We start from the raw sequence: 19,711 nt of genomic DNA on the forward strand, positions 1-19,711 counted from the left end.
TGTTTGTGTTTTTGGTAAAAGCGCAATGACCACTTATAAAGGCATTTGATGTTTTATGACAGTACACACTAAACTCAAACCGTGTGCACATTTACAGACTTTACACAAAAAATTGTGCAACAATTACTAGATTGTTCTCATCCCTAACTGATGAGATTGAAATACAAATATTTTGTAACGTTCTAAATGTCTGTACTGTCACTTTTGATCAGTTTTATGCATCCTTGCTGAATAAAAGTAATTTATATACTTTATCATTTATTGACATTCACATTTATGAAAAGTATGAATACACAATCCTCCCATCAAGTAATATAACTCATTATCCCATTATCTTGGAGAACTGGCTGTTTATGTTTGCCAAAAAACACAGAAACTTTCACAATGCTCAATTATAATAAGCATTCAATCATTCAAACAAAAGCGTTGTGAAAATTATTTCTTCTTTTTCCCCCGACCAAAATAATGCTAAATTATGAAAAATTCAACCAAAAACATTGTGAAAAAACCCTTTAAAAATGCCAAATTATAATGAATAATCAACCATTCATCTAAAAGCATTGCGTAAATTATTCTGTTGCTCCTCAAATCCAGAATTCTCTGGTGAGAATCCTCACAGCGAAGGAGAGGGATCGAGCGCGGGCCGTATTTCAGAGTATAGACCAGGACAAAGATGGGATCATTACTGCCGGAGAAGCCAGAAAAGCCCAAACCTCCTGGTTCCACAAGATTAACAAAGAATCACAGTCCTGCAGTGTCAGGTGAGCTGAATATATGAGATTAGCATTGAGGCTAATCATAGTTAGCAGGACATTTCTGAACGATTCTCTATCACAGCCACTTACATAATCAACAATAATCTTCAGACACTTCAAACACTAGAAAATCATTTCAGGGACTTGTCCAATTTGCCTGGCCTCTGGGAGCAACAAATCAGATCAAGCTTGGCAGTTTTTATAGCCATGTCAAGCTGCCAATGCCTCTACATGCTGCTAGCCAATGCTAACCGCTATCACTTTATTAGCATGTATCCCCCATCTCTTATCATGAATTATGGGCTAACTTTGCATTCAGGAACTCAGGAGAGATTATGACTCATTTAAGCAGTGCGTTTGCTGACAGTTCTGACTCTGGGATTAATGCATAACTTAAATGAGATGATATAACTGGTGGGGTAAGTCATCTGTGGAAGGGAAGAGGAAAGCTGCTCAATGACATGCTAAAATCAGGGCTGTACTGACTTTGTCAAAGCGCTCTCTGCCAGTTATATCATAATTCAAACCAATGATTTGTGGGGTAAAATGAAGCCAGGTACCTTGAATGGATCATTTGTCCTTCTGAATCCTTCATTCCTCGAGCACCATCACCCAGAAAGAAATGACTTTAATATCTCAAATCTTTCTCCTAGACAGCAGTGAGGTTAAGTGGGGACAATAAGTTAAATCTCTCATTTATAAACATATTTAATATTTCATTTGAACATTAACTTATTTTCAGTATCATTATTCCAGTATTTAGTTTCTCATGATCTTCAGAAATTGTTCTAATATGCCGATTTGCTGCTTAATAAATATTTATTATTATTATTATTATCAATTGTGAAAACAGCTGTGCTGCTTCAGATTTATGTTGAAAATATGATATTGTTTTATTTTGGATTCTTTAAAGAATTTTTTGAAATATAAATGTTTTGTTAACATTATAAATAGTGCTGTCAAATTATTAATCATTATTAATCACATCCACAATAAAAGTTTATAAAATATTGTGTTTACACAATATATATGTGTGTGTGTGTGTATTTATATATGTACATTATAAATATACACAGTGCACACATATATATATATTAACACAAACTTTTATTTTGGATGCGATTAATCATTTAACAGCACTAATTATTTGTATATTTACTGTCACTTTTTAATCAATTCAATGCCATTTAATTTCAAATTATTACATTACATAATTTTTATGTAATTTCTTTCAAAGAAATCTTACTCAACCCAAACCTTTTTTATATATATATATATATATATATATATATATATATATATATATATATATATATATATATATATATATATTTTTTTTTTTTACATATTTTGCTTGAGTTTTGATTGACTGACTTATCAACATATTTTTGTACAGTTTTTTTTTGACATCATCCTCCATGCTATTGTTTTTTTTTTTTTTACCAATCATCCCATCCTTTTCACCACCGCTGAATGTCCATTTGCCCTGCAGACTCATGGGATTGTGTTCCCCTTTGTTCAGTATGGGGTAAGTCACTCGATCTGCATGGGTCTCCCCTGGAAACATCTTACACCATTCCCTGCCATCATCATCATTATACTCATTACACTCATTATCACTTCAGTTGCTAAATATTCCATAATGGAGGCCAAGGAATCAGTGGCTAAAAATATCAAAGCTAAATTGTTTTTTTTTTTCTATTGTAATGGTCGTTCTCTCAGCCACTATGGCTGTATTAAATGAGATCTTGTCCTCCCATTATCAAGATCAAAAAGAGGGGCTTTTATTCTCCTCAGAGAAGCCCTTAAGGATATTTTTCATCAGATTTAAGGAGCACAGCAGGTTAAGTGAGCACCTGAGTGCGCGGGTGCATGGGGTTGTGGGTGTTTGTGTGTGTGTTTGGCGCGTTTATGGCATGACTAAGCTTGCATCCTAATTTACGCTCATTAAAATCAACTGAGTGCTTGAGATCAAAGCAGACAGTCATGACTGTGAACGGTCCCATTTCTGGACAAGATGTTTGGGTCACTGTTAAAGGTTCTGGTCACGGTTGTGCTCAGTTTTGCTTCACATGTCATTGAACTTAATTAGAGTTTAAGTTCTTGTTTCAAATGAATTTATTTCAGTCAATAAAGTTTGTCAGATCAATGTTTTTGAAACAACTGTATATGCAGTACAAAGTTTGTGGGCCATTCAGAATTGAATTGACAATGCATTTTGAATTCTAATTCAAGTCCTGAAAGCATGTTTCTGCTCATGAGTGAACTAGTTTTGTCTTGCCGGTGGTAGGGTATCATCTCTCTCTGGGCTCTGAGGTGTCATGAGAACAACAAATTAGAGTTTGAAAAACCAGAGACTGTAGAAGTGCCGCCTGCTGTGAGCTGTCCGGTAGTGTGTGTGTCTGTGTGAGAGAGACTGAATGTGTGTTTCAGCTTGTTTTCTTCATCTGCAGTATCAGCCATGTTGGTCCAATATCTGAGAGCAGTCCTGCCAGTTCCGGCAGCGAGAGAAGCAGGGATAAAGCTTTGGAGAATGACAACAGGTTGGTGTATGTGTGTGTGTGTGTGTGTGTGTGTTTGCTTGTAAACTACAAATGTGTTGCACAGTCATACTAAAATGCTCCCATTACAATCAGTATTTAGATGATAGAGAATAAACTAGAATTACTAGTTTTTAAACAATCACTTGAATTAAGATTATAATAATTTAATTTTAAAGCACAGCATCCACAAGATCAGACTTTAGCACCCCTTTTACTTTGAGATAGTTGCGAGGTTAAATATGCCATTATCGGGTTAATCAGTAACAAGTAACTGTAATTTAAAGGGGGGGGGGGGGTGAAATGCTCGTTTTCACTCAATACCCTAATCTTGAGTACCTATAGACAGAGGTGGAAAGAGTACAAAAATATTCTACTCAAGTAAAAGTACCATTACATGAATGAAATTTTACTTAAGTACAAGTAAAAGTACCAGTCTAAAAATCTACTCAAGTAAAAGTAAAAAGTAGCTTGTTTAAAATTTACTCAGAGTAAAAATTACTTAGTTACATTTTAACAGTGATGGGGAGGCAAAAATGGGACCAAGGATGTCAGACTCAGTTCCTGGAGGGCCACAGTCCTGCACAGTTTATAACCCTAATTAAAGAAACCTGATCATTTAGGCTTATTTGAAAACTACATGATATGTGTGCTGGAGCAGGGTTAGAACTAAACTCTGCAGGGCTATATGGCCCTCCAGGAACTGAGTTTGACACCCCTGGCACAGGCCTATTATTCTCAAACTAGTTGTTTTTAATTAAAGAAATCAGTTATTTAGAATAATAAGACATTTGGGCTGTTACCAGGCAAATCAGTATCAACAAACTCATATTTTCAATGCAGACGAAATGCAGAAGCTTCATCGGAAGTGGCATTTAGATGTATTTACACACTGTTTAGTGCAGGACAAGAATGCATTTAACCTGCAGTTACAAATGCATGAATAATGTTTTGATATACAAGACATAAAATGTTGAATACTCATTTGAAATGATAAGAAATAAATTATTTAAAAAAAAAATCAAAAGATACTTTAATTGTGAACTTAAAATGGCCAGTATGTGTCAGCAAGTCACTGTTAATAAGTGAGTCATTGCGATTGAACCGAATCATTTAAACGGTTGATTAATTCAGGAACTAAACAGTCATGTTGCTCAGAGATGCAAAACTATGCTTTGGTGGCTATGTTTTTTGTTGTAAAAATAGAGCAAAAACAGGCAATATGGTTTCTAAAACGCAAGTCTCTTAATTAACTTGTTTACTGACCTGTTGTAAAATATGTGTGTGTATATATATATATATATAAAATCATGATGATTTTTGGAGGAAAAGACGGCATTCTTTGTGTGATTTTGATTTACTATATGAAAATTATATATGTAAATTATCTGCCCCTATATCTTCAATTTTGTGATCAGTTTAAATGCATTTTAACAGACTGAATCACACAGTGAAAGAACGCACTGTAAATGCGCGCGCACTTTGTTAAAACAACAATGATATTATAGCAGACGATATATCCCAGATAAATCGCACACTCCGCACCAGTCTTTTTGGCTAATTTGTGCAAAACCTCTTGCTAAAATGTCAAAGCTTCATTTTAACCATCAATGCAACGTTGCAATTATTTAGCTTACCTCTATATGCTTGCGAAGGGTTGATGTCGAGATTTTATAAGCTGCTAGTTTGGTCTCTCTAGGTAAGCACAGTTTACACTGCATAGAGCATAAATATGGCCAGGGGTTCACTTCATTTCCTTCGAGTTCAACTTCAGAATATGACTGGGTTTCGTTTTCAGCGGTGTCTGCACCACTAACGCCTGTTTTGTCCGTCTGCATCTTTCTTGTGATTTTAGCGCCAGTTTGTTCTCCTGCACATTATTTAGTGACGTAGTTTCCAGGGAGCTAATTATTATTATTATTATTTTTTTTTTTTACCCAGTAATTAATGTGTTTTAAAATGTAGCGAAGTACAATACTTCAAACAAAATATACTTAAGTAAAAGTAAAATTACAGATTTTAAAAATTACTTTAAAAAGTAGAAGTACACAAAAAAGCTACTCAATTACAGTAACGCGAGTAAATGTAATTCGTTACTTTCCACCTCTGCCTATAGAGTAGTACTGCATCCTTCATAACTCCAAAAAGTCTTTAGTTGTATTATATTTATAAGAGAAAGATAGTCTGTACCGTTTTCCCGGAAAAACACGAGCCGCTGGAGGCGTGACGTGTGGGCGGAGCTAAAGAATCACGAGCGCCAGTAGGCTTTTGTGTTGAGAGCATGTGGAAGCTGTGACATTACCGTGAGGGAAAAACCATCATCCAAAACAAACCATGGCTTACAGTCAGATTCAGCCGTTTATTTATGATCCAGAATCAGATCCCGAGGCTGAAACTGAACGAGAGCAGCAGCAGCAACAACTCGCTCCGAGCGGGGCTCGAACCCGGGTCTCTGGCATGGGAGGGGACGCACTAACAAGGAGGCAGTGATATTTGAAGCAGTTTTACTCACCGCCTGCGGTTCCAACACACGATCGTGACCCTTTTTCCTTGGGATTGCATCATCCTTAAGAAATAAACGATACGTCCGTCGTCAAACTAGGCCTTGTTTGTAAAACAAGCATCTTCGAAATGCAGGGAACAAACAAAAACACTTGCACAACTCCGTTGATGCTCTGCAAAAATAAACTCCATCCACTGGTCCCTTAATGCTGTTTTTTTTTGGTAATCTGTGCATGGTTGTCTTTCCCTGACAACCAAAAACACACTTCTTTTGTGACTCTTCGCGACGCTCTCGCTCTGATCAGTGAATGAATGTCTGTGCTCAGCCTCTCTCTGCTCTGCTATACAGGAGCGCGTGCTCTTCCGGCAGAAGTGCCCTAGGACCCATATAAGGAAATTCCGCTCCATCTAACGTCACACAGAGCCATACTTGAAAAAAAACTTTCCGAAACTTGTGACAAACCGGAAGTAGTATTTTGGGAACAAAAATACTCCTTCAAACGTACAGCTTAATTTTTGAAACTTTGTCCATGTTTAGCATGGGAATCCAACTCTTTAACAGTGTAAAAAACTATGAATGAAATAGCATTTCACCCCCCCTTTAACTACAATTTTTCTCTGTGTAACTGTAATTTGTTTTGTAAATAAATCACGTAATTTGTTTCATGTAAATAAAGTTACTCCCCAACAGTTAGAATAAAAATGTAGAAAAAATCACATACAATAAAGAAGGGATCTGAACCGTGTAGCCACATCCTGGGAACCACCTAGCAACACCCTAGTAATCACTGTCCTAGCAACAGCCCAGTACACGCTAGCAACTGCTTAACAACAGCATAGAAACTACCCAGAAAACCCTAGCAATCACTTGTTACATTCTATAGGCACCACTTAGAAACACTTGAACAACCATCACATCATATCCGCTGCTTAGCTTCCACATAGCAACCGCATAAGCCGTGTTTCCACCGCAGGAACAGGAGCTAGGGACTTTGGGCCGGTACTCGGTGTGTTTCCACTATAGGAACCAGGAACTAAATAAAGTTTCTGGTAAAAAAATGCCCCTCAGAAAGTCCCTGCTGGCGAGGGAGTACTTTTTCAAAGTTCTGGAACTTTCGGTGTCGAGGCTTGGGTGCGAAACGCGTGCAGACCTACATCACCAGACTAATTGCCTAATCTGCACGGTACTTAAGACCACGGTGGAAACGCAGAAAATAACAGGTCTGGGGGGAAAATAGTTCCTGGGGAAAAAAGTACCTGAGGAAAATTGTTCCTGGTACAATTTTTCCGGGTAATTTCAGTGGAAACACGGCAATATAAACCATCCAAATCTCCATAGCAAACACTAAATAATGCCCTGCAAATCAACCAAACCACTGTAGTTATCATTGCCCTAGTATCCATCAGGCATCACCTAGAAACACACTAGCAACCATCAAGAGCAACCTAGCAACTACTAAGCAACAGCATAGAAATCTCCCAGTAAACTCACATAACAATGCCCTGCCACTCAACAGAACTTTCCAGTAACCATCTGACAATGCCCTAGCAACCATCTAGTAACAACCATAATTCTGACAGTTCTGCCTCAGAGTGGAACTCTCAGACTGGAATTGGTCGGACGGAAGATTTGAAGTAAGCTGCATTCACGCAATGACGTAATTATCGTAATTTCTAGACACAATGACGTTCAATTCAGGAATTATGCGTATCTGTGGCAACACTATGGATATCACATCTTCGTAGAACTCTGCCAATCTTCTGAAATTAACGGCATGTCATAATTACCGAAATTTCGAGATGACAACATGTGGCATTCTACGCAGTGACCAAAGTAGTGCCTAAATTAATCTGTGGCAGTCAGATGGTACGGCGGTCACATGACCCAGGTTGTACCTCTCAGAAGATTCATAACTTACTAGCTGTAATATAAATTCTACGAGGAGGTGAGTGCCGTTGAAAGTGCTGGAATAGAAATGCATAATCCTGAGCACGGAGCTGGGTAGTAACTGATTACATGTAATCTGTATTACGTAATCATATTCCAGAAATTGAGTACTAGTAATTAGATTAAATTACATTTTTAAATACTCATAATCAGATTACAGTTACTTTATATTGATTATATGATTTCATATTATTCATACAACAGGAATAAATTATTCATAATTTATTGATTCTCCCTAAATCCTTGTTTTTGTCTTTCGAACACAGTAAAATGCACAAATTCATGGTGTTTCATATACATATATAGTGTTCCTGTAGCTCAAGGGGTAGAGCATTGCTTTAGCAGTGCAAGGTTGTGGGTTTGATTCCCAGGGAACATACCTAGCATGTGTGCACAATACACTACTTTTGAATGCATTATTAGTTTTGTGCATAACAATGTGATTAATTGAGATTAATCACAGACAATCAAGTGATGAATCACAATTAAAAAATATATATATTAATTGTTGCCTAGCACTAATTAAAAACAACCGAGCAAGCACTGCCCAGATTTAAAAAGTAATTCAACAGTACCGTAACGCATTACTTTCTATAAATAGTACTTAACGTAATTAGTTAAGAGTTTAGTTTTAAGCGAATAATGCAATAGTGTAATGCATTACTTTTAAAAGTAACTTTCCCCAAGACTGGTTATCTCAAAATGACAGTAATTACAACATAGTATTAATGCCGCTTTAGCTCTCAGAAGATTCCTAGCTTACAAATTGTAATTACGAGTTGTACGAGGAGGTGACGTTGATAGTATTGTCATACAATTCATAAGTCAGTTCCAAGTAGAATGTCACGTTTTGTCATTTTGGTATATGTCATGGCGTCAAACTCTAGCTATAATAAATAATTAAAACAGGTGTCTATTAGCTTTTATAATTTGTGGTTAGTGGTTAGTTGAGTTAACTCTATTTTACATGTTACATTTTCCAGACCTGTTACCTGGGACAGCTTCCTGAGGGAGAGCGCCATCTACATCCTGGCTGCCAGGCCCAACAGCTCAGCCATGCACATCCGCTTACCACTCTAACCACGGCCACATAGCCTGAGACTGCCAGAGGGGCTTCCCAGATCCAGATTCATGAGAGAGCAGTGCTTAGGATTAAACCAAGAGTCTTCTGAGAGTCAAACGCAAAAGAGTACGCCACCACATGCGAAGTCTGCACAAGCCAACGAAGGATTCTTCCTATAATGCCACAATCGAATAGCGACACACTGTCAAATTCAACGCTACTGAACAATAGCACATCCGACACTCACTTTTTATGAGCTTGTATGGTTTCGTTTTTGTGACCAAGTAATGCTCAGAGAACCTGCTGCGAGAAACAATGTCACACATTAGCAGATTTACAGCACCACAGTGTTTGCATAGTGTTTTTGATGTTAACGTGTTGTATCAGTTTTGAGTTGTGGCTCTTGTCGGATGAGTTAAGATCGATGGATCCATGTGAGAGCAGTGGTTGAATCATTGCTGATCTAATTTCAGTCACCACAGAATATGAATATAATATATTGGGCAACAGCGGTGCCACACAGAAGTCAAAGTGAGATGCTATATATAGATACTATATACAGTCTATATACATATATATATGATATACAAAATATTGTATGTGTATTTATTCCCATACCTTCAGGGATGGATTATGGACCGGGCCAATGAGCTTCCAGACTGCCAGGGGCCTAAAGTTGAGACATGGGGTAAATTGTTGTTGGCAAACAACTTGTAATTAAGATTCTGTAATAAAAAGATTGCCATCAATTAGAATTTTCAGTCACTTGACAAAGTGCTTTTGCCAGTCAGAATAATAAGAAGCTATAATTCTTTTTTTTCTTTTTTTTTTTCTGAGTGAAACTTGATATGTAATGAGAAAAAAGTGGGGTGGAATTTGACTGGATTGTGAAATATGATCTTCATTTCTAAAACCTAGTGAGCTGCCAACTTAGGTAGTATTTCAAGGCAATATAGGCATCTTGTCTGCTCTAAAATGTACAGGCAGCATAAATTACCAAATCGATGAACATTAGATTAAAAAAATATTTTTCTATAATTTACAAATATTTGTTTATGTATATAGAGTATATGGTTATTAGAGTGCTGATTTTCTAGCTAATGTTAATTCTATTGAAATGAATTGACTATTTAAGATAAATCATTTGAACTTATTCTACTTATGATCAGATACTAAAATAAAATGGTTTTAATTAAAGATCTAATTAAAATTGATTATTTTACTCAATATTTGTTTGTCTGTATGCGGCTATTAGAGTATTGCATTGTTAACAGTTGCAACATTTTAATTCCAAACTCTATTGAAAATAATTGAGTCATGTAATAGTTTTACTTTAATTTAAATCTAATTTATATTTATTACATAACCCAATATTTGTGTGTTGTGTGTTTTAAAGCGTTCTTAGGATTTAAAGTGATGTATCATTATCTTAGGAACTTCCAAACTCTATTGAAATCGATTTTGAGTCAAGTTTCAGCATAAATATGCTTCTTTCTGACATACCTCAAGTATAAATACTTCAAGTAATATAATCTGATATATGATAAAATAGAAATAACGATCTCTGCCCAAATATTTTTTGTATATTTTTATAGGCTACCTGTAAGAGTGTTGTTAGCATAGCATTATGCTAATGCCAGACTCTGAAATCAGTTGAGTCATTGCATATCCTTTGTGCTTCATTGAATAATCATAGATTATATGAAAATCAATTAAGATTCATGTTTAAGGTTTCACGTCAGAATTCTAGCTTAAAGCAGCTCACTCAATTTTGAGAAATAATTTCAAGTAGCAATTGTGGATTGTAAAGCCACAATTACAAAAAATAAGATCTCATGTAGTATTTTTTGATTTTTTTAATCCCTGGGGAAAAGGTATAAAAAAGTGGGGCCTAGTTAGGTCCATAATCCTTCCGTGCATACCTTGTGTCATGACCTGTTGTTTTATTTTTGATTTGATGTTTCTTTTAACTCGCTAGTTTCAGAGCTATTACACTTTACTGGGTCTGTAAAAATGTAACACTTGTAGAAGTGACATTACTCGGTGTTTAGCTAAAACAGCTGATGCAAACATACAATCTACCAAAACACTCAATGAAAATGTTGATAATCAGGTTTAGAACTTACTGTCTAAACAAAACTGACTCAGAGACCTTCCTTCCTTGTTTATTCGCGTTGGATTAGTTAGATCTAAAAAACACTTTCTAATATCTCAAACGTTTTATTCGTAGGCGTTAATCATGCACACTTCTGGTAAATGGCACCTGGTTTTACACTCATTATATCAAACTGTATGAGGGGTATGGAACATATCCGCTCTTGTTTATATGGTCATATCCACTGTATTCGCTTATAGAACATTTCTGTTGGATTGCTCAAGGCAGTCATTTGAAGGGACTGTGCAATACTCTGAGTTTTGCTGGTAGTGCTGGAAATAAATGCATGATGTTAACTTCAAAAATTACACTCAAGGTGTGTGGAATCTGAGTCATTTACTGAGAACAATATCTATCTATCTATCTATCTATCTATCTATCTATCTATCTATCTATCTATCTATCTATCTATCTATCTATCTATCTGTCTGTCTGTCTGTCTGTCTGTCTGTCTGTCTGTCTGTCTGTCTGTCTGTCTGTCTGTCTGTCTGTCTGTCTGTCTGTCTGTCTGTCTGTCTATCTATCTAAACTGAACGATTGGGACACAAATTGCTCAGTTAATTTCCCTTCCATCTGCATGCTCTTTACTGCAGGGAATTCAAAACACATTCCCTATTTGGATCATGTGAAATGCCATTAAGAACTGTGATGTGTGATGCCGTCCCTTATGACGTGCAGAGTATTTGTTGGAATGGCACAGCTGGAGATGGTTATGGCCCTAATAAAAGTTCAGCTCAGAGTAAGAGAAGTTGCAGTAGCAGGTGTGACAGACATGGCCCCTGGCAGGGAGCTTTTTACACATCTGTGAATGCACAGCGCCACGGCCTACGCGCGCCCCCTTGGGACCTGTCCCGCAGCTGACGTTCTCTTGGAAACATCAGACTGCCATTTGGAACGGTGTGTTCAAGAACTCCAAGCATACACTTTACTGTTTTGACTTTACTTAAAACTTTTACGTTTTTTTCATTTGCATTTCCCCGTATGAAACTGAACGTCTGTCATGAGGTCAATCTACTTGAAACTTATCACCCGTCTGGAATCTGGCACCAGACAGCACCTTTCTTTGATTCGGTGGTAGGTTGTGTCATGAGCGGTGGTCCACTGAGGTGAAGATGTATCAGCGCAGTGGATGGCATCACCCATCAGCTGCTCAGACAGTCTGGCAGGATGCCGAGCCTCATCACTCTGTAAGGTCGCACTCATCTGACGCTCTCAGACCAGTTTGGGATGTCAGTGTGTGAATTAGATTCAAGAGCGGAAGCCAATTTGTTTGTTAGTGTACATCCTAGTAAAGAGAGGAAAAATGGGAGCAGCTGGACACTTGCCATGCTTATTTTCACAAGGATTCTTTTGAAGATATAAATAAAGCATGAACTTATAAAATAATAACATCAACTGCAAAAGACCAAAATGGTTCATTTAAAGTACAGAATTTTTTTTTTCTGTGTTACAAATCAACAGAAAAACATATTTTGTGTAGAGAGAGAGAGAGAGATTTTTGTATAGGAAAAAAAAATTATTAATAGTATAATTAATTTATGATTATTTGTATAAATGTTGCTATGGATATAAAATACCAATTTTCTTTTTGCTAAATATTATTTGTTCTTTTTGATTTTGGGGTGAAACATGACAATGTTTGTGAGATGTTCAACACATTTTTAACACTACATTTAGTTTTCTGAGACGGAGTAGGAGATACAGCTGATGGAGTCTCTGTGGTCTAGCCTCATAACTTTGTCTAAAACCCCATTTCATGAAATATTCATCCAATTCTTGTAGCATTTCAGCTATAATGCACTCTTGTGACCTCCTTTTGTCTGTGCAGCAGACAAACACATAACCTCAAGAATACTCTTCACCTTCAAACACTGATCATGAATTCAGCACCACAGAGACCTTGTTTAGACAGAAGCATTCAACACCTCTTCCATATCGATTTTACCTTAACACTTGCATTAGATGATTTACATTCCAAATCTATCTCATAAGTCAAGTTCATTCAAATCTGTTTTGCTATCATAGGGCCAAAACAAAGAGAAGTAATCAGTATATATACTGAGGTACACCTTGGTTATCATCATAAATAATATAGTGCAGATTCAGTAGTGCATGTCTAAAAGGAAGTGCCAGACATAGACAGTCTGCAATTTCAATAGCAACAATCTGTTTTTGCTATTGGGTAACATTAAGAAACAAAGTTGTTGTGCTTATGGTGATTCTCACTGAAGATTAATATGAAATGAAACTCTGGTTCAACTGAACATTTATTTTCTAAAAATGCTTGACTTCCTGACTCTAAGTCCTATGGGTTTGAGTGCACATATTTACCAGTTGCCCACTCCTTTCCCCAGGTTTTAATTTATTTAATCTTTTTTTTTTTTTTGTGCATGTGTGTATGGATATGAGCAAAACGGTGTGCTGTCTAACAGGATGAAATTGAAGGGGATTACAAATGCAAATTCTGGTATTCAGATGCTGGCTTGTCAGATTGTAAGGCAGCCGCTCAACAGACAAGCACAGAGACAGCATTGCAAAGCAGAAGATGTTATACATTCTTGTTTTTGCACCGCGGTGTTCCTTTTTAATGCACTCAAAACACATTTTTATCACTGAATGTTTAAGTGGGTGGGTGAGAAAGAGGAGAAAGAATGAGTGTGTGTTTGAGGTGGTTGGTCTGTAACACTGGCTATGACAGAGGGAAAACCAGTGGGGGAGTAATTGCACTTTGCATGACACACAATGAATCTGATGACACGTGACTATGGAAAAGCACTTACTGGAAAACTCAGATACATGTATGCGTGCACACTCTACTTGAAATCATTGTTAATAAATGTACAAACACAAAGACAATCTTTGGAATCTCAAATAAAATCAATTAAAAAGAGCATGGAGTTCTTTTAATTCCCGAGACAAACGTCTCTGCTATGCTTTTGATTGGAAAAGTGGCGATGGAGTGACGGCTAAATGTCGCCATCAAGTGGCGGTTAATAGGTATTGCACATATTCCGAAAATCACATCATGTATCACACGCCTTGAAAACAAACAGAAATACCAAACTTGGAAGAAAGAAGTAACAATTGCTGCACACGTGTGAACTAACCGTTTCATGGGTGTTCTGATACAACCTGACGTCGCTTTAAAATGCTTTCGAAAACCAGCGGTGCCCAATATAGGTTTGCTCCCCTAGCGTTAGTTTTCGTGTAAAAATGCGCACAAGAAACAAACTACTGTTTGTCTCCCCCTAGCGGGAGCAGTTGAAGGCGCGCGTGCGCAGTGGAGTTACAGTCCGCGGTGGGCGGAGTGGATGCGAGGATGTAGAGTTTGTGACGATGAGCAACGTGAATGAAAATAATGACGAAATAACTGTGATCTGGGACAAGTAGCGGTCGCGAATTCACACGGCACTGCGCAAAAGGCAACGTAAGTTCTGTCACATTTAGACAACGTGCAACCGAAAATAAATGATTTTAAACATGACAAAATAGTAACAATCTTGCTGTAGATAAGAATGCTCGCTGCGGCTAACTATATAACGTTAGCACTATATACAGTGTGTTGTTGCAGGCTGGCGCGACAGCACAAGGTTGTTAACAATATTATAATAACGGTTCAGAATTGGTGAAAAGTCAAAGCAATTGCAGCATTTTCACATCATAGGGAAGATGTTCATTTAAATTGAGATGACGTCTGCTGTCACCAAAAACAAATAGATCTGCGTTTAATATCACATAACGATATATCTCGTTCAAGACTGCTGTTATGGCTGTCCGCTATCTTCTTTTGGCAGACGTCCTTTAAGTTCTCGTGACCTTGAGTGGAGTAAGGTTTTCTAAAACCATGTGGAAAAATACAGCTGTGGAAACTGTGCCTTGAGGTCACGGAGGTCTCAGGCTTTAGCAGTGAAATACGCAGTTAAATTAATGGAGCTGAATGGCATTGCTTGAAGAAAAATGACCTAAAACACGATTTCGTACCGATTTAGTTACAAACTAAAAATTAAAATGAACGAAAATTAACCATGGTTTTTCCACACGAACCATAGTTTAACCGTGGTATTTATGGTAAAACTGTGGTTATACAAATGGTAATCAATATATATATATAAAAAAATAAAAAAAACAAAAAAAAAAAAAACAAACAACAACAAAACATGGTTACTACATTTATACTATAACAAAACCATCGTTCATTTTCCAGCGACTCTATATCAAACATAAATCAGTCAAGATTAAAATGTTATATTCTTAAGTGTAATGTTTTAATGGAAATTTAGTAAATTAATACTAAAAGACCTGAGTAAATGAATTAATACAATCAACGAATAAGTGACAAATCCAGAGCCTCGTTGGACAAACCTTATCTAGTTTTCACAAACTCATCTAGCAACATTTAGCCACCAGGCTTTAACTGCTTTTCATCAAAATACATTTGTAACAGTGTTAGCAGCAAGTAGCAAATCATGGTTTTAAAGGCAATGCACCCAGAAAGAAAATTTCATCTCTGTCAAACCATTTAATGATGCCAGACTGATTGGAGTCTGTAGTTTAAGTTAAATTCAGTGCTAAAGAAAGTTTGTATAAAGAACGAGTTCAAAATCATGCTGAGATTTCAGAGTCAACACAGCTTGGAAGTTCACATTAATATCACAATGTTTCTTCCACTGTTGTTCTGTTTGTTTAGTTTCACAGATCATTTTAAGCTCAGCCAGCTGACCTCTGGAAAGGCTTGTCAGGAACACTATGGGGAACACAAGCAGTGAGAGAGCCGGCATGGGCCATGAAAAGGCTCACAGGAGGGACAGTCGAGGAACCAAGGAAGGAGACCGTCCTAAAATCCTGATGGACAGCCCGGAGGATGCTGATATTTTTCACGGGGAGGACATCAAAGTGTGTGTTTGCTCGCATTAAAAGTCCATTCATGAAGAATATGACTGATGGTAATGTGTTCTGTCCTTTATCTTCTATTAGGTGCCTTTAGAAAAAGAGGAGTTCATTGAGTGGAGACCAGACCTGGAGACCAGTGAAAAGGTTCCCGCTTTAGATCGACCCACTGTGTTTCGGTGGACAGGAGCAGGAAAGGAAGTCTATATTTCTGGCTCTTTTAATAACTGGACCAATAAGATTCCTTTGATAAGGAGGTATGTAAGAGTTAACGTTAACTGAACTGCACTAAAAATCTTAGGAGGAATGCAAATTATAATTGTTGTTTTGGCAACAGTTGATGCATTTGAGTTACTAACTGCAAATAAATAAAAACTAAAACTGAAGTAAAAAAAACTATATATATATATATATATATATATATATATATATATATATATATATATATATATTACCTAAATAGTACTGCGGTCATGTGATTCGATTTTTTATGTAATTAATTAAATGATGTGCCGATTAATTAATCATGTTAAACACACATCAGTTTGGGTTGAAAACTTAACCCTAAAAGAATATTTGTAATCATCACTGTGTTAAATGAGAAAAAAGTTAATACTTGTTGTACATCATTATTTCCATGATTATATTGCTCCTAATGTACATGCTCAATTGACAGCCCTTACTTCTGTTTCTTTAATAGTCAGAACAACTTTGTGGCGATTGTGGATTTGCCTGAGGGTGAGCACCAGTATAAGTTCTTTGTGGATGGACAGTGGACTCATGACCCAACAGAGGTGACGCAGACCTCGATCATCACCGTCCTCCATTAGTGCATTAAAACCATCATAACACTGAGCTTTCCTTCTCTTCAGCCAGTGGTGACCAACCAGCTCGGCACGGTCAACAACGTCATCCAGGTGAAGAAGACAGACTTTGAGGTGTTCGATGCGCTCATGGTGGATTCACAGAAATGCTCCGACATGTCAGGTGTGATCCTCTCATCTTTCTTACAGCCGGTTAATCTACATAATTAAGGATTCCGCAGAAGTGGTTTTAAAAGCAGTCAGTGTCGTGGCTTGTTGTGACACATTGTTTTTATTGATTATAGACCTGTCCAGCTCTCCTCCTGGACCGTACCATCAGGACGCTTACGTACCCAAACAGGAGGAGAAGTTCAAGTCTCCACCCATTCTGCCCCCACATCTCCTACAGGTCATCTTAAATAAGGACACAGGCATCTCTGTGAGTATCTAGAGAGTATCTCGCATTTGTGTGGTAAATATGACAGGTTTTATTAGCATGTTATCATTTTATGAAATTATTTGATTCCATATGGGACCCTGACATTTTCCTGATGTTGAAAATGCAGATGGAATTTTGGAATTCAGTTTTAAAGATGGAATTTTCTAAATAACGTGGAATGCCACAACATGTTATATATCAAAAGGCTGAGATTATTAAACTGCAAAAAGTCTGCCGTCTCACAATATGAGGACATTCCACATGAATTTTATCTCAAGGGCCTAAATTCAAATAAAATAAATTTTTTTGGGAAAAAAATAAAAAATATAGTTGTATTTCATTGAGCCTTTGAAATATCAGAAGATACTTGAAATAAACACTATAGTACTTTACTTTAGAATCTATACAGCATTAGAATCTATTATGTTATGAACTCATATACTCTCAAATATGTGACCCTAGACCACAAAACCCAGTCATAAGGGTAAATGTTTATATATATATATATATATTTTAATCTGAAAGCTGAGTAAGGATAGAACAATATTGAATTTTTGTATAATAGGACAATGAAGTTGGCCACATGACCCCTTTTAGGGACAGAGACACTTAGATCGTCAGCTTTGATCTAAATAGAATAATTATTTTAAAATGAAATGAAATTAAAAATGTAATTTTATGCATTTAGCAGATGCTTTTATCCAAAGCGACTTACAGTAAAGTGCATTCAGGCTAACAGTTTTTACTTAACTTGTTCCCTGGGATTCGAACCCACAACCTTGCGCTGTTAACGCAATGCTCTACCACTTGAGACACAGGAACACTTTATTTTTACACTTTATTACTTAGAGCGTTTCATTTGCATAATTACATTCTAAGGCCCAAAATTAGACCCTGTCAGTCGAAATGAGTGGGGGCTAATGGAAATATGCTCTCGTTTCCTCACAGTGTGATCCAGCTTTGCTCCCTGAGCCCAATCACGTCATGCTGAATCACCTGTACGCTCTGTCCATTAAGGTAAGAAACCAACTTTGAGCCCTGTGAGATCATCTGCTATTGATTTCAAGTCTGTTCTGATGACTGTGTCTCCTCCGGCTCTCTGACAGGACGGCGTTATGGTTCTGAGTGCCACACATCGCTACAAGAAGAAATATGTCACAACCCTGCTGTACAAGCCAATCTGAGAAACATTTCAACACTCCACTCACACGACCTCTGTCTAGTTTGGCTGTTTTATATAGTATGTATTAATGTAAATAGAAATGTACAGAGATGCACTTTAGAGGTAAATCCCACCTCCATGGGTATAAAATAATCAGAGACATAGAAATAACTCAGATTTACTGGACAGTTAAGCACATATTTACTTTTTTAGAGGTTGGTACACTTTTTAAACCCACTTTTCAGTGGAACTAGGTCAAATCGACTGAATGGAAACCAGTACAGAGGAGTGTTCTTGAATAGTGTAAATAAAGTTTGACATATTAGTTTGTTTATTTTAGTGTTTAAGTAATTATATGTGTGTGTAGATAAATATTAATATATTATTAGAAAGCATAATGAAATTTAAGCTATTTATTGGTCAGAAAAAGGCCAGTTTTTTGGGGCCAAATATATAAAAAGTTTTACTTAAGAAACTAATTCCACTTTTTTAATTTTGTGAAAAAAGTTAACTTCAAACCCATTGTTTTTATTATTTAAAGTTTTTATCTCCTGCATTTTTAGTAGATCCGAACTAAATAAATATTGCAAATGTCTTGATGTAACTCTTAATCTCTGTTATGCTCTTTTAAATTAAAAAGCACTTTGAATAAATGATTCACCCAATTTTACTTTGTTTTTAGTTTTGATTCTTGGACATTCTGGGTAAGTAGCATATTCAAAATCTCGGGACTTTCAAAAAAATAGTGGACAAACGTCTTGACATTTTGAAATAATAAGGATATTATGTGCAAGTAGACCATTATATTATCCTTGATTATTTATATAGTGGTATATAATGGACCATATGAGAAGAGATGAGTTCATGTATTTCAACTTTACAAAATTAAATTGCTCACTTCTGGTTGTCAAACATTAGTATATGAACTACACCTGGACAAACAGACATGTTTCCACTAAAAATGAGTTCATTAAAATTCATTTCTGCTCAGAAAAGTTAAGTTAGTTCAGATAAAGCACCAGTTGTTGCTAGATGCCATTGTATTTTATATATAATTCTGAAATTTGTGCGTTTTACCTGGTCGAGATGTGTGAAATACCGCAGGGTGGCTCTCTGTCCATGATTATTTTGTGGATTATAGTGTATCAGGTTGGTAGGATCAGGTTGACTTTAAAGGATTAGACTTAATCTGCTATTGCGTAAATTGCTAGCTAATGCTAACTGGCTAATTAGCAAGCTAACAATTTATCATATTTCTCCACAGAAGCTGTCGAGTTCATCACAATGTTAAGAAATTCATAAAAGACCATCCATAAATACACGTCCTGCAAGCCAGGAAAGAAGGAGCAGTGGGTAACAACATGCCTTGGCCTACTTACAGCATCACGTTGCTAGATTACAGAAAAAGTGAGAACAGTGTTTGTTATTACTCAGCAGTTGCTCATCTAATTACATAG

The 19,711-nt window shown here is 36.6% G+C and overlaps 2 protein-coding genes across 3 annotated transcripts in view; both read left to right on the forward strand.

The window, feature by feature from the left end:
- Positions 1-11,273, forward strand: part of LOC113109705 (PHD finger protein 24-like) — a 31,732-nt gene extending 20,459 nt beyond the window's left edge. The window contains exons 6-9 of one of the 2 annotated variants that reach the window (XM_026273440.1): positions 595-761; positions 2,248-2,283; positions 3,209-3,298; positions 8,729-11,273. In XM_026273440.1, the coding sequence (XP_026129225.1) occupies positions 595-761; positions 2,248-2,283; positions 3,209-3,298; positions 8,729-8,825 (390 nt within the window). In that variant the 3' untranslated portion in view covers positions 8,826-11,273. The remainder of the gene's footprint in view (positions 1-594; positions 762-2,247; positions 2,284-3,208; positions 3,299-8,728) is intronic. The other variant, XM_026273441.1, reaches the window with a different exon arrangement.
- A 2,964-nt stretch (positions 11,274-14,237) lies between these two features.
- LOC113109706 (5'-AMP-activated protein kinase subunit beta-1-like) lies at positions 14,238-18,925 on the forward strand. The gene is made up of 8 exons (XM_026273442.1): positions 14,238-14,390; positions 15,651-15,856; positions 15,938-16,107; positions 16,551-16,644; positions 16,723-16,837; positions 16,959-17,092; positions 18,041-18,109; positions 18,199-18,925. The coding sequence occupies exons 2-8, from the start codon at positions 15,710-15,712 to the stop codon at positions 18,274-18,276; spliced, it is 807 nt and encodes a 268-aa protein (XP_026129227.1). The 5' UTR covers positions 14,238-14,390; positions 15,651-15,709; the 3' UTR covers positions 18,277-18,925.
- Positions 18,926-19,711: the final 786 nt, after the last annotated feature.

This window comes from Carassius auratus, chromosome 10 (genome assembly GCF_003368295.1).
Source record: "Carassius auratus strain Wakin chromosome 10, ASM336829v1, whole genome shotgun sequence".
Classification (NCBI taxonomy): domain Eukaryota; kingdom Metazoa; phylum Chordata; class Actinopteri; order Cypriniformes; family Cyprinidae; genus Carassius; species Carassius auratus.